Source organism: Chiloscyllium punctatum, chromosome 3, assembly GCF_047496795.1.
Source record: "Chiloscyllium punctatum isolate Juve2018m chromosome 3, sChiPun1.3, whole genome shotgun sequence".
NCBI classification, from domain to species: Eukaryota; Metazoa; Chordata; class Chondrichthyes; order Orectolobiformes; family Hemiscylliidae; genus Chiloscyllium; species Chiloscyllium punctatum.
In genome coordinates this window covers 101,688,024-101,703,142 of record NC_092741.1, presented here as the reverse complement: position 1 = coordinate 101,703,142, position 15,119 = coordinate 101,688,024, and the positions used below count along the sequence as shown (strand labels likewise).

At 44.0% G+C, this 15,119-nt stretch overlaps 1 protein-coding gene across 3 annotated transcripts in view; it reads left to right on the top strand.

The window, feature by feature from the left end:
• Positions 1-15,119, top strand: part of ift172 (intraflagellar transport 172) — a 271,291-nt gene that overhangs the window by 95,968 nt on the left and 160,204 nt on the right. For all 3 annotated transcript variants that reach the window (XM_072557593.1, XM_072557602.1, XM_072557583.1), the window contains 3 exons: positions 3,150-3,286; positions 5,171-5,278; positions 10,472-10,556. In XM_072557593.1, the coding sequence (XP_072413694.1) occupies positions 3,150-3,286; positions 5,171-5,278; positions 10,472-10,556 (330 nt within the window). The remainder of the gene's footprint in view (positions 1-3,149; positions 3,287-5,170; positions 5,279-10,471; positions 10,557-15,119) is intronic.

The window sequence follows — 15,119 nt, the reverse complement described above, 5'->3', positions numbered from 1 at the left end:
AGACATTTTGCAGAATTGTACTTGGAGAAAATAGAACAAAGCTCTATTAAATCAAAAGTTCCTTAAACACTGTGCTTAATTTTGAATTACGTCTTATTTTAATGCTGCTGGATCAGACCTTGCAATCCTAGCATTTTCTGATATTAAGGGTTATGACAGAATCACAAATTCGGGGGAAGCTGACTGATACAGAATCCAGAACCTGTTCAAATATTAGAGTTGGACCATGTTGCTAATGTGTTACAGAGGCTTTCATCAGTATATTCCTGTTAAAGAGAAAAGGGTAACTAGGAAGAGAATAGGGCCCCTCAAAGATCAGCTAGAGCGCCCATGTGTGGAGCTGCAGGAGATGGGGAAGATACTAAATGAGTATTTTGCATCAGTTTTTACTGTGGAGAAGGACATGGAAGATGGAAGATATAGAATATGGGGAACTAGATGGTGACAACTTGAAAAATGTCCATATTACAGAGGAGCATAAAAGTGGATAAATCCCCAGGATCTGATCAGGTGTATTCTAGAGCTCTGTGGGAAGCTAGGGAAGTGATTTCTGGGCCCTTGTGGAGATATTGTATCATCAATAGTCACAGGTGAGTTGCCAGAAGACTGGAGGTTGGCCAGTGTAGTGCCACTATTTAAGAAAGGTGGTAAGGAAAAGCCAGGGAACGATAGACTGGTGAGCCTGACATTGGTGATTGGCAGGTTGTTGGAGGAATAGGATGTACATGTATTTGGAAAGGCAAGGACTGATTAGGGATAGGCAACATGGTTTTGTGCATGGGAAATCATGTCTCACAAACTTGATTGAGTTTTTTGAAGAAGTAACAAAGAGGATTGATGAGGGCAGAGCAGTAGATGTGACTTCAATAAGGCGTTTGACAAGGTTTCCCATGGGAAACTGGTTAGCAAAGTTAAATCTCACGTAATACAGGGAGAACTTTGTTGATGATGTTAAATGTCTCTTCTATCTTGATTTAACATCATCAACAACACCCTCGCAGGCATAAAGTTCACCAAGGAGGAAGAAACTGACAACAAACTCGCATTCCTGGACGTCACAGTCGAAAGAAAGGACAACGGAGAACTACAAACCTGCTTATACAGAAAACCTACAAACACTGACCAAATACTTAACTACACCAGCAACAATCCCAACACACACAAACGAAGCTATATCAGAACACTATTCCAACGAGCCACCACACACTGCAGCACAGGCGAACTTCGGGAAACAGAGGAGAACCACCTGTACAACGTATTCAAGAAGAACGGATACCCAAAAAATATAGTGCTCAGATTCCTCAAGAACAAACCACGACAAGCAGACCAAACACAGCCAGAAACCCTAACCACCTTACCATATATCAAAGAAGTTTCAGAAATGACAGCCAGACTACTAAGACCCCTCGGAATTCTAGTAGCACAGAAACCCACCAACACACTCAAACAAAACTGACAAACTTAAAAGACCCAGTACAACCCATGGACAAAACCAACGTCCTCTACAAAATTCTATGCAAGGACTGCCACAAACACTACGTAGGACAAACAAGAAGAAAGTTAGCCACCAGGATACACGAACACCAGCTAGCCACAAAAAGACATGACCCTCTCTCCCTCGTAGCCCTACACACGGATGAAAAAAAACCCACCATTTCGACTGGGACAACACCCCTATCCTGGGACAGGCCAAGCAAAGACATGCCAGAGAATTCCTAGAGGCCTGGCACTCCAACCACAATGCCATAAACAAACACACAGATCTAGATGCCATCTATCAACCCCTCAGAAAACGAACAGGAAATGACATCACCACAAACCCCAGGAACCCCATCCAGGAGAAAGATATAAATAGAAAGCAGGAGACAACAGCTTCGCTTCACTTGGAGGTCGCCACTGATGATGATATCCAGGTAATGAAATGTCTGGATATCAAACCTACAGCTCAGCGAGCAAAACCTACACCCTAAACCTCAACCTGAGCTACAAACCTTCCAAAAATCTTCTTCAAGTAGCTAGTGGGACAGGATCATAGGACACACAATTTATAGTAAAAGATCCAAGTATGTAATGTATAGAACAAACCTAGATTCACAGTTACATGTGTGTGGGAGAGAGGGAGAGTGTCTGCATGTGTTTGTGCCTAATTGAATGTGTGTGCAAGTGTGATGGAGTATATGCGTGTGTGTGTGTGTCTGAGAGAGAGCATGTGTATGAGAGACGGTCTGCATGAGTGAGAGTGTATTGTGTAGTGGGTCACCTGTAGTATGACATAAACCCAAGGTCCCAGTTGAGGTCATCCTCATGGGTGCACACACACACACACACACACACACACACACACACACACACCTCCCCCACACAGGCAGATACTGCATCTCCCTCGTGTACACAATCTATCCCTCTCTCCCATACACACACACGCACACAGTCTCTCTTTCAATCTCTCCCTCACATGCAGACACACATGTAAATACGCACACACACACACACACACACACACACACACACACACACACATATATATAGAAGTCTATGGGATGCAATTGCATTTGCAGATGCATTCTATTTTGTTCAAAAAGCAGACAATCTGTCGGCAGTCAGTCCATATGACATTTTATAAATTCCTACTTTGGAAAGAGAACCAATCTGACTCAAGGTTGGAATACAGACAGACTCTAACCTCATACCTTTAATGCATTGTCTGAGCTGTGATGTCACTTTTTAAATAAAACCTTAAGTTATCTCAGGAATATGACTTGAAAGAAGTTCTGGGATTTACATATTAATGAATTGAAACTTGCGACACATTGTAAGTGATTAACACTTAATAGCAATCTAGGTTTGTTCAATACATCACATATTATAAATTCTGTGCCCTATGATCCTGCTCCACTAGCTACCTGACGAAGGAACAGTGCTCCAAAAGCTTGTACTTCCAAATAAACCTGTTGGGCTATAACCAGTTACATGAGGTCACCAACTATTTGCAGACAGGAAGATCAAGGCAATAAATTGGGATGTGAGGATGGAAGAACAGAGACAAGAAATAAGTGAACCATAAAAATTCTTCTTGGTGTATTGTCCTTATTGAATTTTTAAAATGTTTTCCAAGTTGACCATTTTACATTTATTTATTTTATCTACAGGGTGATATTGTAGATCTGGAGCGCAGTAATGGTAAAACAGAAGTCATAGTTACTGAGGGAGTGAATACTATTTCTTATACTCTGGATGAAGGGCTAATTGAATTTGGTACAGCAATTGATGATGGAGATTATAACAGGTTAGTACTAAGCATTAATTTGTCACTAACTTGATATTTGAAATCAACTTTGTGAATGTTTGGGGTTGTTTTAAAAGCTGAATCCTCATGTCCCTCTGATTATAGTCAGATCAAAGTGAATTGATATTCAGTGTAGGATTCCAATTTGCACAGCATTATGAAGTAGCATGTTTATATCAGATATGCATTCCAAAAAAAAAATCATTTATGGTATTTGCAGAAGGTTGGTGGGTGTCAAAATTGGCAGCCTGCCTGGCACATTGAAATAATTCAGGGTCAGTTGAGCTTGTGAAACTAATTGAACCTGATAATATGCTGTCCATGTGATAGTATAATTAGCATGACTAATCGGACAAGTGAGTAGGCCAGTTTACTTCCAGAGTTTTAAAAGGGCAAGATAAAAGTGGACTGCTTTCTTTAGGAGGTTTGAAACAGAAACAGAAATTGCTGAAAAAACTCAGCAGGTCTGGCAGCATTTTTGGGAAGAAAACAGAGTTAAAGATTCAAGTGCGGCATGGTGGCACAGTGGTTAGCATGGGCGGCATGGTGGCACAGTGGTTAGCACTGCTGCCTCACAGCACCAGAGACTCGGGTTCAATTCCCGCCTCAGGCGACTGACTGTGTGGAGTTTGCACGTTCTCCCCGTGTCTGCGTGGGTTTCCTCCGGGTGCTCCGGTTTCCTCCCACAGTCCAAAGATGTGCAGGTCAGGTGAATTGGCCATGCTAAATTGCCCGTAGTTTTAGGTAAGGGGTAGATGTAGGGGTATGGGTGGGTTGCGCTTCGGCGGGGCGGTGTGGACTTGTTGGGCCGAAGGGCCTGTTTCCACACTGTAAGTAATCTAATCTAATCTAATCTAAAAAAAAAGTCTAATGTCTCATCATCAGAACTGAGCACCTAGGAAAAGGTGATATAGATGTTAAAGCTGGTCCTTCATGAGGAAGGGAATAGGTAAGCAGATTTCCAGTGATGGGAGTGAGGACTTCTTGGTTGAGGAAAAAGGTAGGTATTTCTGAAGCACCCCCCTACCCCGTGAAAGATGGCATCATCAGATGGAGGTGGAGAAACTGGGAGAATGGGGTAGAGTCTCTACAGAAAGTAGGGTGAGATGATTATATAGTCAAGGTAACTGTGGGAGTTGATGGGTTTGTGATGGAGACTGAAGCATAGAATAGCAGGTCAGGCAGCATCCGAGGAGCAGGAAAAATCGATGTTCGGGCAAAATCCATTCATCAACCTTTCCTGATGAAGGGCTTTTGCCCGAAACGTCAATGTTTGCTACTCCTCGGATGCTGCCTGACTTGCTGTGCTTTTTCAGCACCACTCTAACCTTGACTCTAACCTCCAGCATCTGCAGTACCCACTTCTGCCCATAGAATGCATAAAATGCAGACAGGGTGACTGCTTTGCAGAACACCTAAGCTCTGTCCACAAAAATGATCCAGAGCTTTCCTCTGCCTGCCATTTCAATGCACCACTATGTTCCCATGTCAACCTCCCTTTCCTTTTAATCTGCTTTCAAGCCAAAACCTACCTCATCAAATTGGGAGTTCCATTGCCCAACCCCCAGATTCAGCTAAATCATTCCAGTTCAAAGCCTCCAACTGACTAGGAATCCACTGGATGCCCTTTGTTCTCCTTTCTGCAATCCCAGCAGTATCAATTAATAAACACTTGGCGCTACAAGGATTAGATTGATCAGCAGGTCTGTTGGACCCTCACTGAGGGACAAAAGTCCTACTCTCCATCAGTTTATGGCTGTGTGAGGGATCCAATCCTTCTCAGTCTCAACTGGCTGGTTGCTGTAAAATTCTGCCCAATATATGGGAAAATACTTTGCTGCCTTTCTTTTAATGTGATGCTTATAGGTATTGATTTTTTTCCAGAGCTACTGCTTTCTTGGAAACATTGGAAATGTCATCAGAGACTGAAGCTATGTGGAAAACATTAAGCAAACTTTCATTAGAAGCCCAGCAGTTGCACATTGCAGAGAGGTAATGATGGTTTGTTCTAAGGGAACCAAACAGGAAAGGTTTCTTTTCCATATAATACAATTATATGGAATTGTATGGGATATCTGGTCGGCATAGACGAGTTAGACCGAAGGGTCTGTTTCTGTGCTGTATATCTCTTTGACTCTGTGTCTAGATAGTGAATGTCCATCATTTGATCTTGCCAGGAAAGGCATCATTGTCAAATTAATGTTGCCATTAGACATGCACACATGTGAATCTCCAGCAAGGACTCAAGAAGTACAAAACACTGCCAATTTTCCAATTCCCCATCCAGGGTGCCAAGTCAAATAATCTTCAAATAACTTCTCCTGCTACCACACAGTTGGGAAAATATAATTAGAACATTTTTGATTGGTGCAACACAGCTTCTCACAGCTGAGCTAAGTCTGGGACTTCATATTCTTTATCCTTTATTCCAGTGTTGCTTCATTGTCATAGGGTGAATAAATTGCACATAAGACATAAGTGAATGACATACATGGACAGTTTACAATTCATGAATAATAGGACTTATTTAAAAAATAAATTTTAAATTATCTGAATTCAAATCTGATCTGAATTCCTTTATCTAAGTGAAAAATCAAAATGAATGAATTTTGAATGTTCAATCAAGAAATAGTTTCCTATTAATTATAGGGAAAAAAAGATGCTTTGTAATTGAAAATGTAAGCATTTATGAACTTAAAATCTATTTTACTGTGAAAATCAACTTTTATTCATTTTCTTTGGTGGGTTGAAGTAGGAAAAGTATAATAACCGGCAGTAACTCGGAAGAGTTTACTGCTGAACTCAGTCAGTTGTTAAAGTTCAAACACACTGAACAACCGAATGACAATGAGAAGAGGGACGGTTAATACGGGACTGAGAGTGTTATATCTGAATTCATGCAGTATAAGGAATAAGGTAAATAGTAAGAAACAAAGTAGGGTCAGATGGTGTAGAATCTATGTAGGTAGAATTGAGGAACTGCAAAGGTGAAAAACCATAGTTGGAGTTTTGTACAAACCTCCAAACAGTCGTCAGGAGCTGGTGAACAAGATAAAACAGGAGATAGAAGAGGTGTAAAGGAAAGGCAAAGTTACAATGATCATGGGGGATTTGAATATGCAGGTGGACTGGGAAAATCAGGTTGGTAGTGGATTGCAAGAAAAAGAATTTGGAAATGTCTACGAGATTGCTTTTTGGAGCAGCTTGTGATGGACCCCACTAGGGAACAGGTAATACTGGATTTAGTCTTGTGCAATGAGGCGGACTTGACAAGGGAGCTTAAGGTGAAGGAACCCTGAAAAGGCAGTGATCATAATATGATTAAAGTTACTCTGCAATTTGAGAGGGAGAAGATAGACCAGAGGTCATGGTATTACACCTGAATAAAGGCAACAATAGAGGCATGAGGGAGGAGCTGAGGAGAATTGACTGGAAGAGGAGCCTAGCAGGAAAGACAGTGGAACAGCAAAGGCAGGAGTTTCTAGGAGTAATTCAGGAGGGATTCAACACGAGGGAAAAAGAAGCATGGTACAGGGACAGGATGAGGCAACGTGGCTAACGAGGGAATTCAGTGAAATCATAAAAGCAAAAGAGAATGCATATAATTTGGCAGATGGCTGTGGGAAACCAGAGGATTAGGAAGCTTACAAAGACCAACAGAGGGCAACAAAAAAAGAAATAAGGAGGGAGAAGATTAAATATGAGGGCAAGCTAGCCAGTAATATAAAGGAAGACTGTAAGAGTTTCCTTAGATATATAAAGGGCAAAAGAGAGGCAAACATGGACAGTGGGCTGCTGGAAAATGATGCTGGAGAGATAGTAGTGTACAACAAGGAAATGGCTAAGGAACTGAACAATTATTTCGTGTTAGCCTTCCCATTGGAAGACGTGCGTAATATCCCAAAAGTTGAAGAGAGTGAGGGGACAGAGCTGAAATATCGTGGCTATCACCAAGGAAAGTTGTTAGAAAAACTGAATGGTCTGAAGGTGGATAAATCACCTGGACCAGATGGACTACACCTCAGAGTTCTAGCTGAAGAGATAGTAGAAACATTTTGGCGATTTTTCAGGAATTGCTAAAATCAGAGAGAGTCCCAGAGGACTAGAAAATTGCTAACTTGACACCTCTATTTAAAAAGGGAGTAAGGCAAAAGACAGAAAATTACTGATTAGCCTAACCTCGATCATGGGTAAGATCCTGAAATCCATTTGGAAGGATAAAATTTCTGAATACTTGGAAGTGTCTGGTAAAATAGAACTAAGTCAGCATGGCTTCATCAAGGGGAGGCCATGCTTGACAAATCTACTGGAATTCTTTGAGGAAGTATTGAGGAGGTTAGACCAAGGAGAGCCAATGGATGTTGTCTACCTGGACTTCAAGAAGGCCTTTGACAAGGTGTCACACAGGAGGCTACTGAGTAACATAAGTACCCATGATGTTAGAGGCAAGATGCCAGCATGGATAGAAGCTTGGCTCTCTGGCAGAAAGCAGAGGGTGGAGATAAAAGTGTCCTTCTCAGGATGGTAGCCAGTGATAAGTGGTGTTCCACAAGCTCAGTGTTGGGACGACAACTTGTCACTTTATGCATTAATTTTGTAGATGAGGGAATTGAGGGTATTCTGGTTATGTTTGCAGATGATAAAAAGTTAGCTAGAGGGAAAGTAGCATTAAGGTGACCGGGAGGCTGCACAAGGATTTAGACAGATTAGGAAGTGGGCAAAAAGTGGCAGATGGAGTACAGTGTGGGAAAGTGTGAGGTCATGCACTTTGGTAGGAAGATTAGAAGCATGGACTATTTTCTAGATGGGGAGAAAATTCAGAAGTCTGAAGTGCAAAGAGTTCTAGAATTTCTAGTCCAGGACTCCCTCAAGGTAAACATGCAGGTTGAGTCAGTAGTTAGGACGGCCCATGCAATAATGGCATTTGTTTTGAGAGGGAATTGAATATAAAAGCAGGGATGTACTTATGAGGCTCTGTAAGACTCTGGTCAGACCACGTTTGGAGTATTGTGCGCAGTTTTAGACCCCATGTCTCAGGAAGGATGTCCTGGCCCTTGAGTGTGTTCAGAGGAGGTTCACGAGAATGATTACAGAATGAAAAGCTTAATATATGAGGAACGTTTGAGGAATCTGGGTCTATAATTGATGGAGTTTAGAAGGATAAGAGGTGACCTAATTGAAACATACGGAATACTGAATGACCTGGATGGAGTAGATGTTGGGAAGATGTCTCTAATGGTAGGGGAGACTAGAACCCAAAGGCACAGCCTTAGAATGAAGGGAAGACCTTTTCGAATGGAGATAAGGAGAAACTGCTTCAGCCAGAGAGTGGTGAATCTATGGAATTCATTGTCATAGAAAGCTGTGGAGGCCATGTCGCTGAGTATATTTAGGAGTGAGATAGAAGGATTCTTGAGTATCAAGGGGATCAAGGGTTACAGGGAGAAAGTGGGAGAATGGGGTTGGAAACTTATCAGCCATGATTGAATGGCGGGAGACAAAAAAATACTGCAGACACTGGAATCAGAAATAGTTAGTCAGGCTTGCTTTGTTGTTCCAGCCTCATGATTGAATGACAGAGCAGACTCGATGGGCAGAATGAGAGTAAAAGTTGTAGGACTATTGCGGTTGTTGATGATCTTCTATTGCAATCCTTCTGTTAATGAAGTTCCCAGAATGGTGGCAAGTAGGAAATTCTTAGAATTTACCCACAATGGTGAAGAAACAGCAATATATGTCTTTGCCAGGATGTTATCTAATATGGAGGTGATGGAATCCTTATGACGTTACTGCTCTTGTCGTTCTTGATATTAGAGATCATGCATTGGATATGTTGTCAAAATGAGCTTGATATGTTTCTGCAATGTATTTCGCAGGTAGTTTGTAACAGCAACAATAGTTCAGTAGAGGTGGAGGGAATTCAGTGGTGGTACAGTAGTCAAGTGGACTGTTCGGAGTTATGACAAACTCATAAAGTGCTGTAGTCACACCCACCAATTTGAATATTGAAAATATTTTATCAAATATCCCATTTGAATTTGGTGGGCAGAAATTAAAGGATCAGGAAATGAGTCACTTGTAACTGAGTACTCAGCATAATTTCTACTCTTGTTGTCACAATGTTGCTGTCAATGGTCCAGTTAGGTTCTGGTCAAATATGATTCACAGAAGTTTGCTAATATGAATGTGAACTTCGTGGTGACTGTGCAAAGAAAAGTCAAAGAAAGGTCTTTTTTTGCTGACATTATTATTGTCAGCTCAAGTCAGGATATTGCCTAAGTCCTTCTATAGGCTGACATGGGATCTTATTGTTGGAAACACCAGCAAACAGCCTCTACTCCGCTCACAGGCATAAAGGAAAAGGGAAATGATGAATTAAATGAAGATAATTGGACAAAGCAAGCTGACCTTATGCCCTCTGTCAGTGATTAAATGGAGGTGTGATGATTAATCTTCAATAACCAAGATCTAAATCACGATTTGTGTCAGTTCTTATTCCAGGGAATGAAGGGTTTTCATGCTGTCCCATCCTCATTGTACTTTTTATTGCCATCCTAGGCAGAAGCTGCCTTAATGTGAAGGAACATTACTGTCACCTCTCCTCTTGCAATAGCTTTTAACTGTTGCATCAGTTTGCATCAAGGTTCTGACAAAGTTTAGAACCAAATGATTTAGACTAAACACAAACTGACCATCAGTGAATAAATGCAGGTTAATGACCTTTATTGTAGATTCATTCTATCACTTTTGGCAATTGGAACATAGAGCTTAGGAGCAGGAGTAGGCAATGCAACCTTCAAGCCTATTTCAACATTCAGCAAGATAATGGCTAATCTGGCTTTTGTCTCAACTCCACTTTGCTGTATGTTCTCCATAATCCTTGATTTCCTCGTCTAACAAAAATCTATCGAACACGGGGATTGATAGGTTAGTAATTGGGTGAATAATTTTAGTGGATATGCCTTCCACCTTATCAATGAGCTACCAATATTGTAGCTGTATTGAAACAGCTTGTTGAGGCATGTAGCTAATTCTGCACAGATTTTCAGCACAATACATAGGATGTTGTCTTTGTTATGTCTAAAATATTCAGTTGTCACAATGAACAAATTTATGTGTTATAATTTGCTCAAAAGCATAAAGCATTGAGTCCTTTATCTCAGTACATGTGTTCCTGTTTTCTAGATGCTTTGCTGCTCTTGGGGATGTAGCAAAAGCTCAATTTCTTTGTGAAACGAATCAGATTGCAGACCAAGCAGCAACAGAATATGTAAGTAGTAAATAAAACTATTAGCAGCACACAAAAAATGGGCAATCAATAGATATAGTTTTTTTAAAATTAATTTTGTTTTTTACATTTGAAAGATTCTGGATGTTTTACCTTTTTTATATAAACTGAAGCAATATATTAAACTGTAACTTTGTGTGCCGACTAGGATGTTTTAAACACCTGGGCATTATTTTCCTTTTGTCTGACCGTGTGTGAGAGCAGACTGGCATGGTGGCTCAATGGTTAGCACTGCTGCCTCACAGTGCCTGGGAACCCAGGTTCGATTCAGGGTGACTGTTGTATGGAGTTTGCACATTCGCCCTGTGTCTGCATGGATTTCCTCCAGATGCTCCGGTTTCTTCCCACAGCCCATATGCAGGTTAGGTGAATTGACCATGCTAAATTGCCCATAGTGTTTCAAGGATGTGTAGGTTAGGTGCATTTATCAGGGGAAATGTAGAGAAATAGGGTAGGTGACTGAGTCTGGTGGGTTGCTCTTCGGAGGGTTGGTGTGGACCTGTTGAGCCAAATGGCCTGTTTCCACACCGTAGAGATTCTATGATTCTATGAGGTTTTGGCTAACTTGCCACTCCCATCACGAAAAAAGCTTGGCAGTTTGGATGCCAATAACTTAAGAGCTGCCGAGCAAGCTTCTCCGTGAATCACAATCCTTGACAATGGGATCCTAGTACTCTAGAAGTGATCTGCTCTTCAGAGGCTGGCAGCATCTGGTTTCTGAAGAAAGTCAGTTCAGATTTACTCTACAGGGCAACCAACGCTAAGAAGGTAGATCTTTGTCTTCCTTGCTTCACACAGGATGGGGACCATAGAGTGAGGGAGGGTCAGGTAGAGGAAGGGGGTAGATTTCAAATGGCCATCCCCTTGTCCCTTATCATGCCTGTGATCATCCCAGATTGGAGACCCCTCAACTCTGCAGGTAGGTAGCCCTGGTTAACAAGTTGGGAAACTAGAATTCAGACCTTTAAGTAGCCACTAGTTGATCACATGAGCCTTAGGTGCTGTGAATCAACAGTTACCAATGGACTTTTGTACGACTTCTGGATTAGTGGTGCTGGAAGAGCACAGCAGTTCAGGCAGCATCCAACGAGCAGCGAAATCGACGTTTCGGGCAAAAGCCCTTCAGGAATAAAGGCAGTGAGCCTGAAGCGTGGAGAGATAAGCTAGAGGAGGGTGGGGGTGGGGAGAAAGTAGCACAGAGTACAATGGGTGAGTGGGGGAGGAGATGAAGGTGATAGGTCAAGGAGGAGAGGGTGGAGTGGATAGGTGGAAAAGGAGATAGGCAGGTCGGACAAGTCCGGACAAGTCAAGGAGACAGTGCTGAGCTGGAAGTTTAAAACTAGGATGAGGTGGGGGAAGGGGAAAAGAGGAAGCTGTTGAAGTCCACATTGATGCCCTGGGGTTGAAGTGTTCCGAGGCGGAAGATGAGGCGTTCTTCCTCCAGGCGTCTGGTGGTGAGGGAGCGGCGGTGAAGGAGGCCCAGGACCTCCATGTCCTCGGCAGAGTGGGAGGGGGAGTTGAAATGTTGGGCCACGGGGCGGTTTGGTTGATTGGTGCAGGTGTCTCGGAGATGTTCCCTAAAGCGCTCTGCTAGGAGGCGCCCAGTCTCCCCAATGTAGAGGAGACCACATCGGGAGCAACGGATACAATAAATGATATTAGTGGATGTGCAGGTAAAACTTTGGATGTGGAAGGCTCTTTTAGGGCCTTGGATAGAGGTGAGGGAGGAGGTGTGGGCACAGGTTTTACAGTTCCTGCGGTGGCAGGGGAAAGTGCCAGAATGGGAGGGTGGGTCGTAGGGAGGTGTGGACCTGACCAGGTAGTCGCGGAGGGAACGGTCTTTGCGGAAGGCGGAAAGGGGTGGGGAGGGAAATATATCCCTGGTGGTGGGGTCTTTTTGGAGGTGGCGGAAATGTCGGCGGATGATTTGGTTTATGCGAAGGTTTGTAGGGTGGAAGGTGAGCACCAGGGGCGTTCTGTCCTTGTTACGGTTGGAGGGGTGGGGTCTGAGGGCGGAGGTGCAGGATGTCGACAAGATGCGTTGGAGGGCATCTTTAACCACGTGGGAAGGGAAATTGCGGTCTCTAAAGAAGGAGGCCTTCTGGTGTGTTCTATGGTGGAACTGGTCCTCCTGGGAGCAGATACGGCGGAGGCGGAGAACTCCGCTACATTGATGACTGCATTGGCGCCACCTCGTGCTCCCGCGAGGAGGTTGAGCAATTCATCAACTTCACCAACACATTCCACCCTGACCTTAAATTTACCTGGACTATCTCTGACACCTCGCTCCCCTTCCTGGACCTCTCCATCTCCATTAGTGACGACCGACTTGACACTGACATTTTTTACAAACCCACTGACTCCCATAGCTACCTGGATTACACCTCTTCCCACCCTACCTCTTGCAAAAATGCCATCCCGTATTCCCAATTTCTCCGCCTCCGCCGTATCTGCTCCCAGGAGGACTAGTTCCACCATAGGACACACCAGATGGCCTCCTTCTTTAGAGACCGCAATTTCCCTTCCCACGTGGTTAAAGATGCCCTCCAACGCATCTCGTCCACATCCCGCACCTCCGCCCTCAGACCCCACCCCTCCAACCGTAACAAGGACAGAACGCCCCTGGTGCTCACCTTCCACCCTACAAACCTCCGCATCAACCAAATCATCCACCGACATTTCCGCCACCTCCAAAAAGACCTCACCACCAGGGATATATTTCCCTCCCCACCCCTTTCGGCCTTCCGCAAAGACCGTTCCCTCCGTGACTACCTGGTCAAGTCCACACCCCCCTATGACCCACCCTCCCATTCTGGCACTTTCCCCTGCCACCGCAGGAACTGTAAAACCTGTGCCCACACCTCCTCCCTCACCTCTATCCAAGGCCCTAAAGGAGCCTTCCACATCCATCAAAGTTTCACCTGCACATCCACCAATATCATTTATTGTATCCGTTGCTCCCGATGTGGTCTCCTCTACACTGGGGAGACTGGGCGCCTCCTAGCAGAGCGCTTTAGGGAACATCTCTGAGACACCCGCACCAATCAACCAAACCGCCCCATGGCCCAACATTTCACCTCCCCCTCCCACTCTGCTGAGGACATGGAGGTCCTGGGCCTCCTTCACCGCTGCTCCCTCACCACCAGACGCCTGGAGGAAGAACGCCTCATCTTCCGCCTCGGAACACTTCAACCCCAGGGCATCAATGTAGACTTCAACAGCTTCCTCATTTCCCCTTCCCCCACCTCATCCTCGTCTCAAACTTCCAGCTCAGTTACTGTCTCCTTGACTTGTCCGACCTGCCTATCTTCTTTTCCACCTATCCACTCCACCCTCTCCTCCTTGACCTATTACCTTCATCTCCTCCCCCACTCACCCATTGTACTCTATGCTACTCTCTCCCCATCCCCACCCTCCTCTAGCTTATCTCTCCACGCTTCAGGCTCACTGCCTTCATTCCTGATGAAGGGCTTTTGCCCGAAACGTTGATTTCGCTGCTCGTTGGATGCTGCCTGAACTGCTGTGCTCTTCCAGCACCACTAATCCAGTATTTGATTTTCAGCATCTGCAGTCATTGTTTTTACCTTAATTGGAAGCACACTAGCTTTCGGAGAGACGCTCCTTCATCAGGTGATTGTCACCAGGTGATTGACAATCACCTGATGAAGGAGCGTCGCTCCGAAAGCTAGTGTGCTTCCAATTAAACCTGTTGGACTATAACCTGGTGTTGTGTGATTTTTAACTTTGTGCACCCCAGTCCAACACCGGCATCTCCGAATCATGTTTCAATGCAAGGTGTGTCAGGAGTAAGAATGATGAACTTAGAGCATGGATCAATACTTGGAACTACAAGGTTGTGGCCATAATGGAGACATGGATTTCAGAGTGGCAGGAATGGTTGCTGGATGTTTCAGGGTTTAGAAGTTTTAAAATGATTGGTGGGGGGGGGGTTGGTGGGGAAGAGTGAAAAGAAGAGGGGGAGTAGCACTGTTCATTGGAAACTGCATCACAGCTGCAGAAAAGGAGGTTGCTGAGCAGGGCTTGTCTACTGAGTTAGTATGGATGGAAGTCAGTAACAGCGAAGTAGTGATCATTTTCTTGGATGTTTTCTATAGACATCGCAATAGCAGGAGAGATATGGAAGAACAGATTGGACAACAGAGTTGTTGTTATGGGGACTTCAATTTCCCCAGTATTGAGTGGAACCTCCTTAGTGCAGATGGTCTGGAAAGAGCCGATTTTGTCAGGTGTATCCAGGAAGGATTCCTGACTCAGTATGTAGATAGGCCAACTAGGGGTGAGGCCATATTGGATTTGCTGCAAGGCAGGTGTCAGAGCTCTCGGTGGGAGAGCATTTCTGTGACAGTGACCACAACTACTTCGTCTTTGCCATCGCCATGGAGAGAGAGAGGAGCTGACAGTATGGGAAGTTATTTAATTTGGTGAGGGGAAATTATACTGCTATTAGACATGAGCTGTGGAGTATAAATTGGGAAGAATTGTCTACAAGAATGGCACAACAGAAATGTGGAGGCTGTTTCAGGA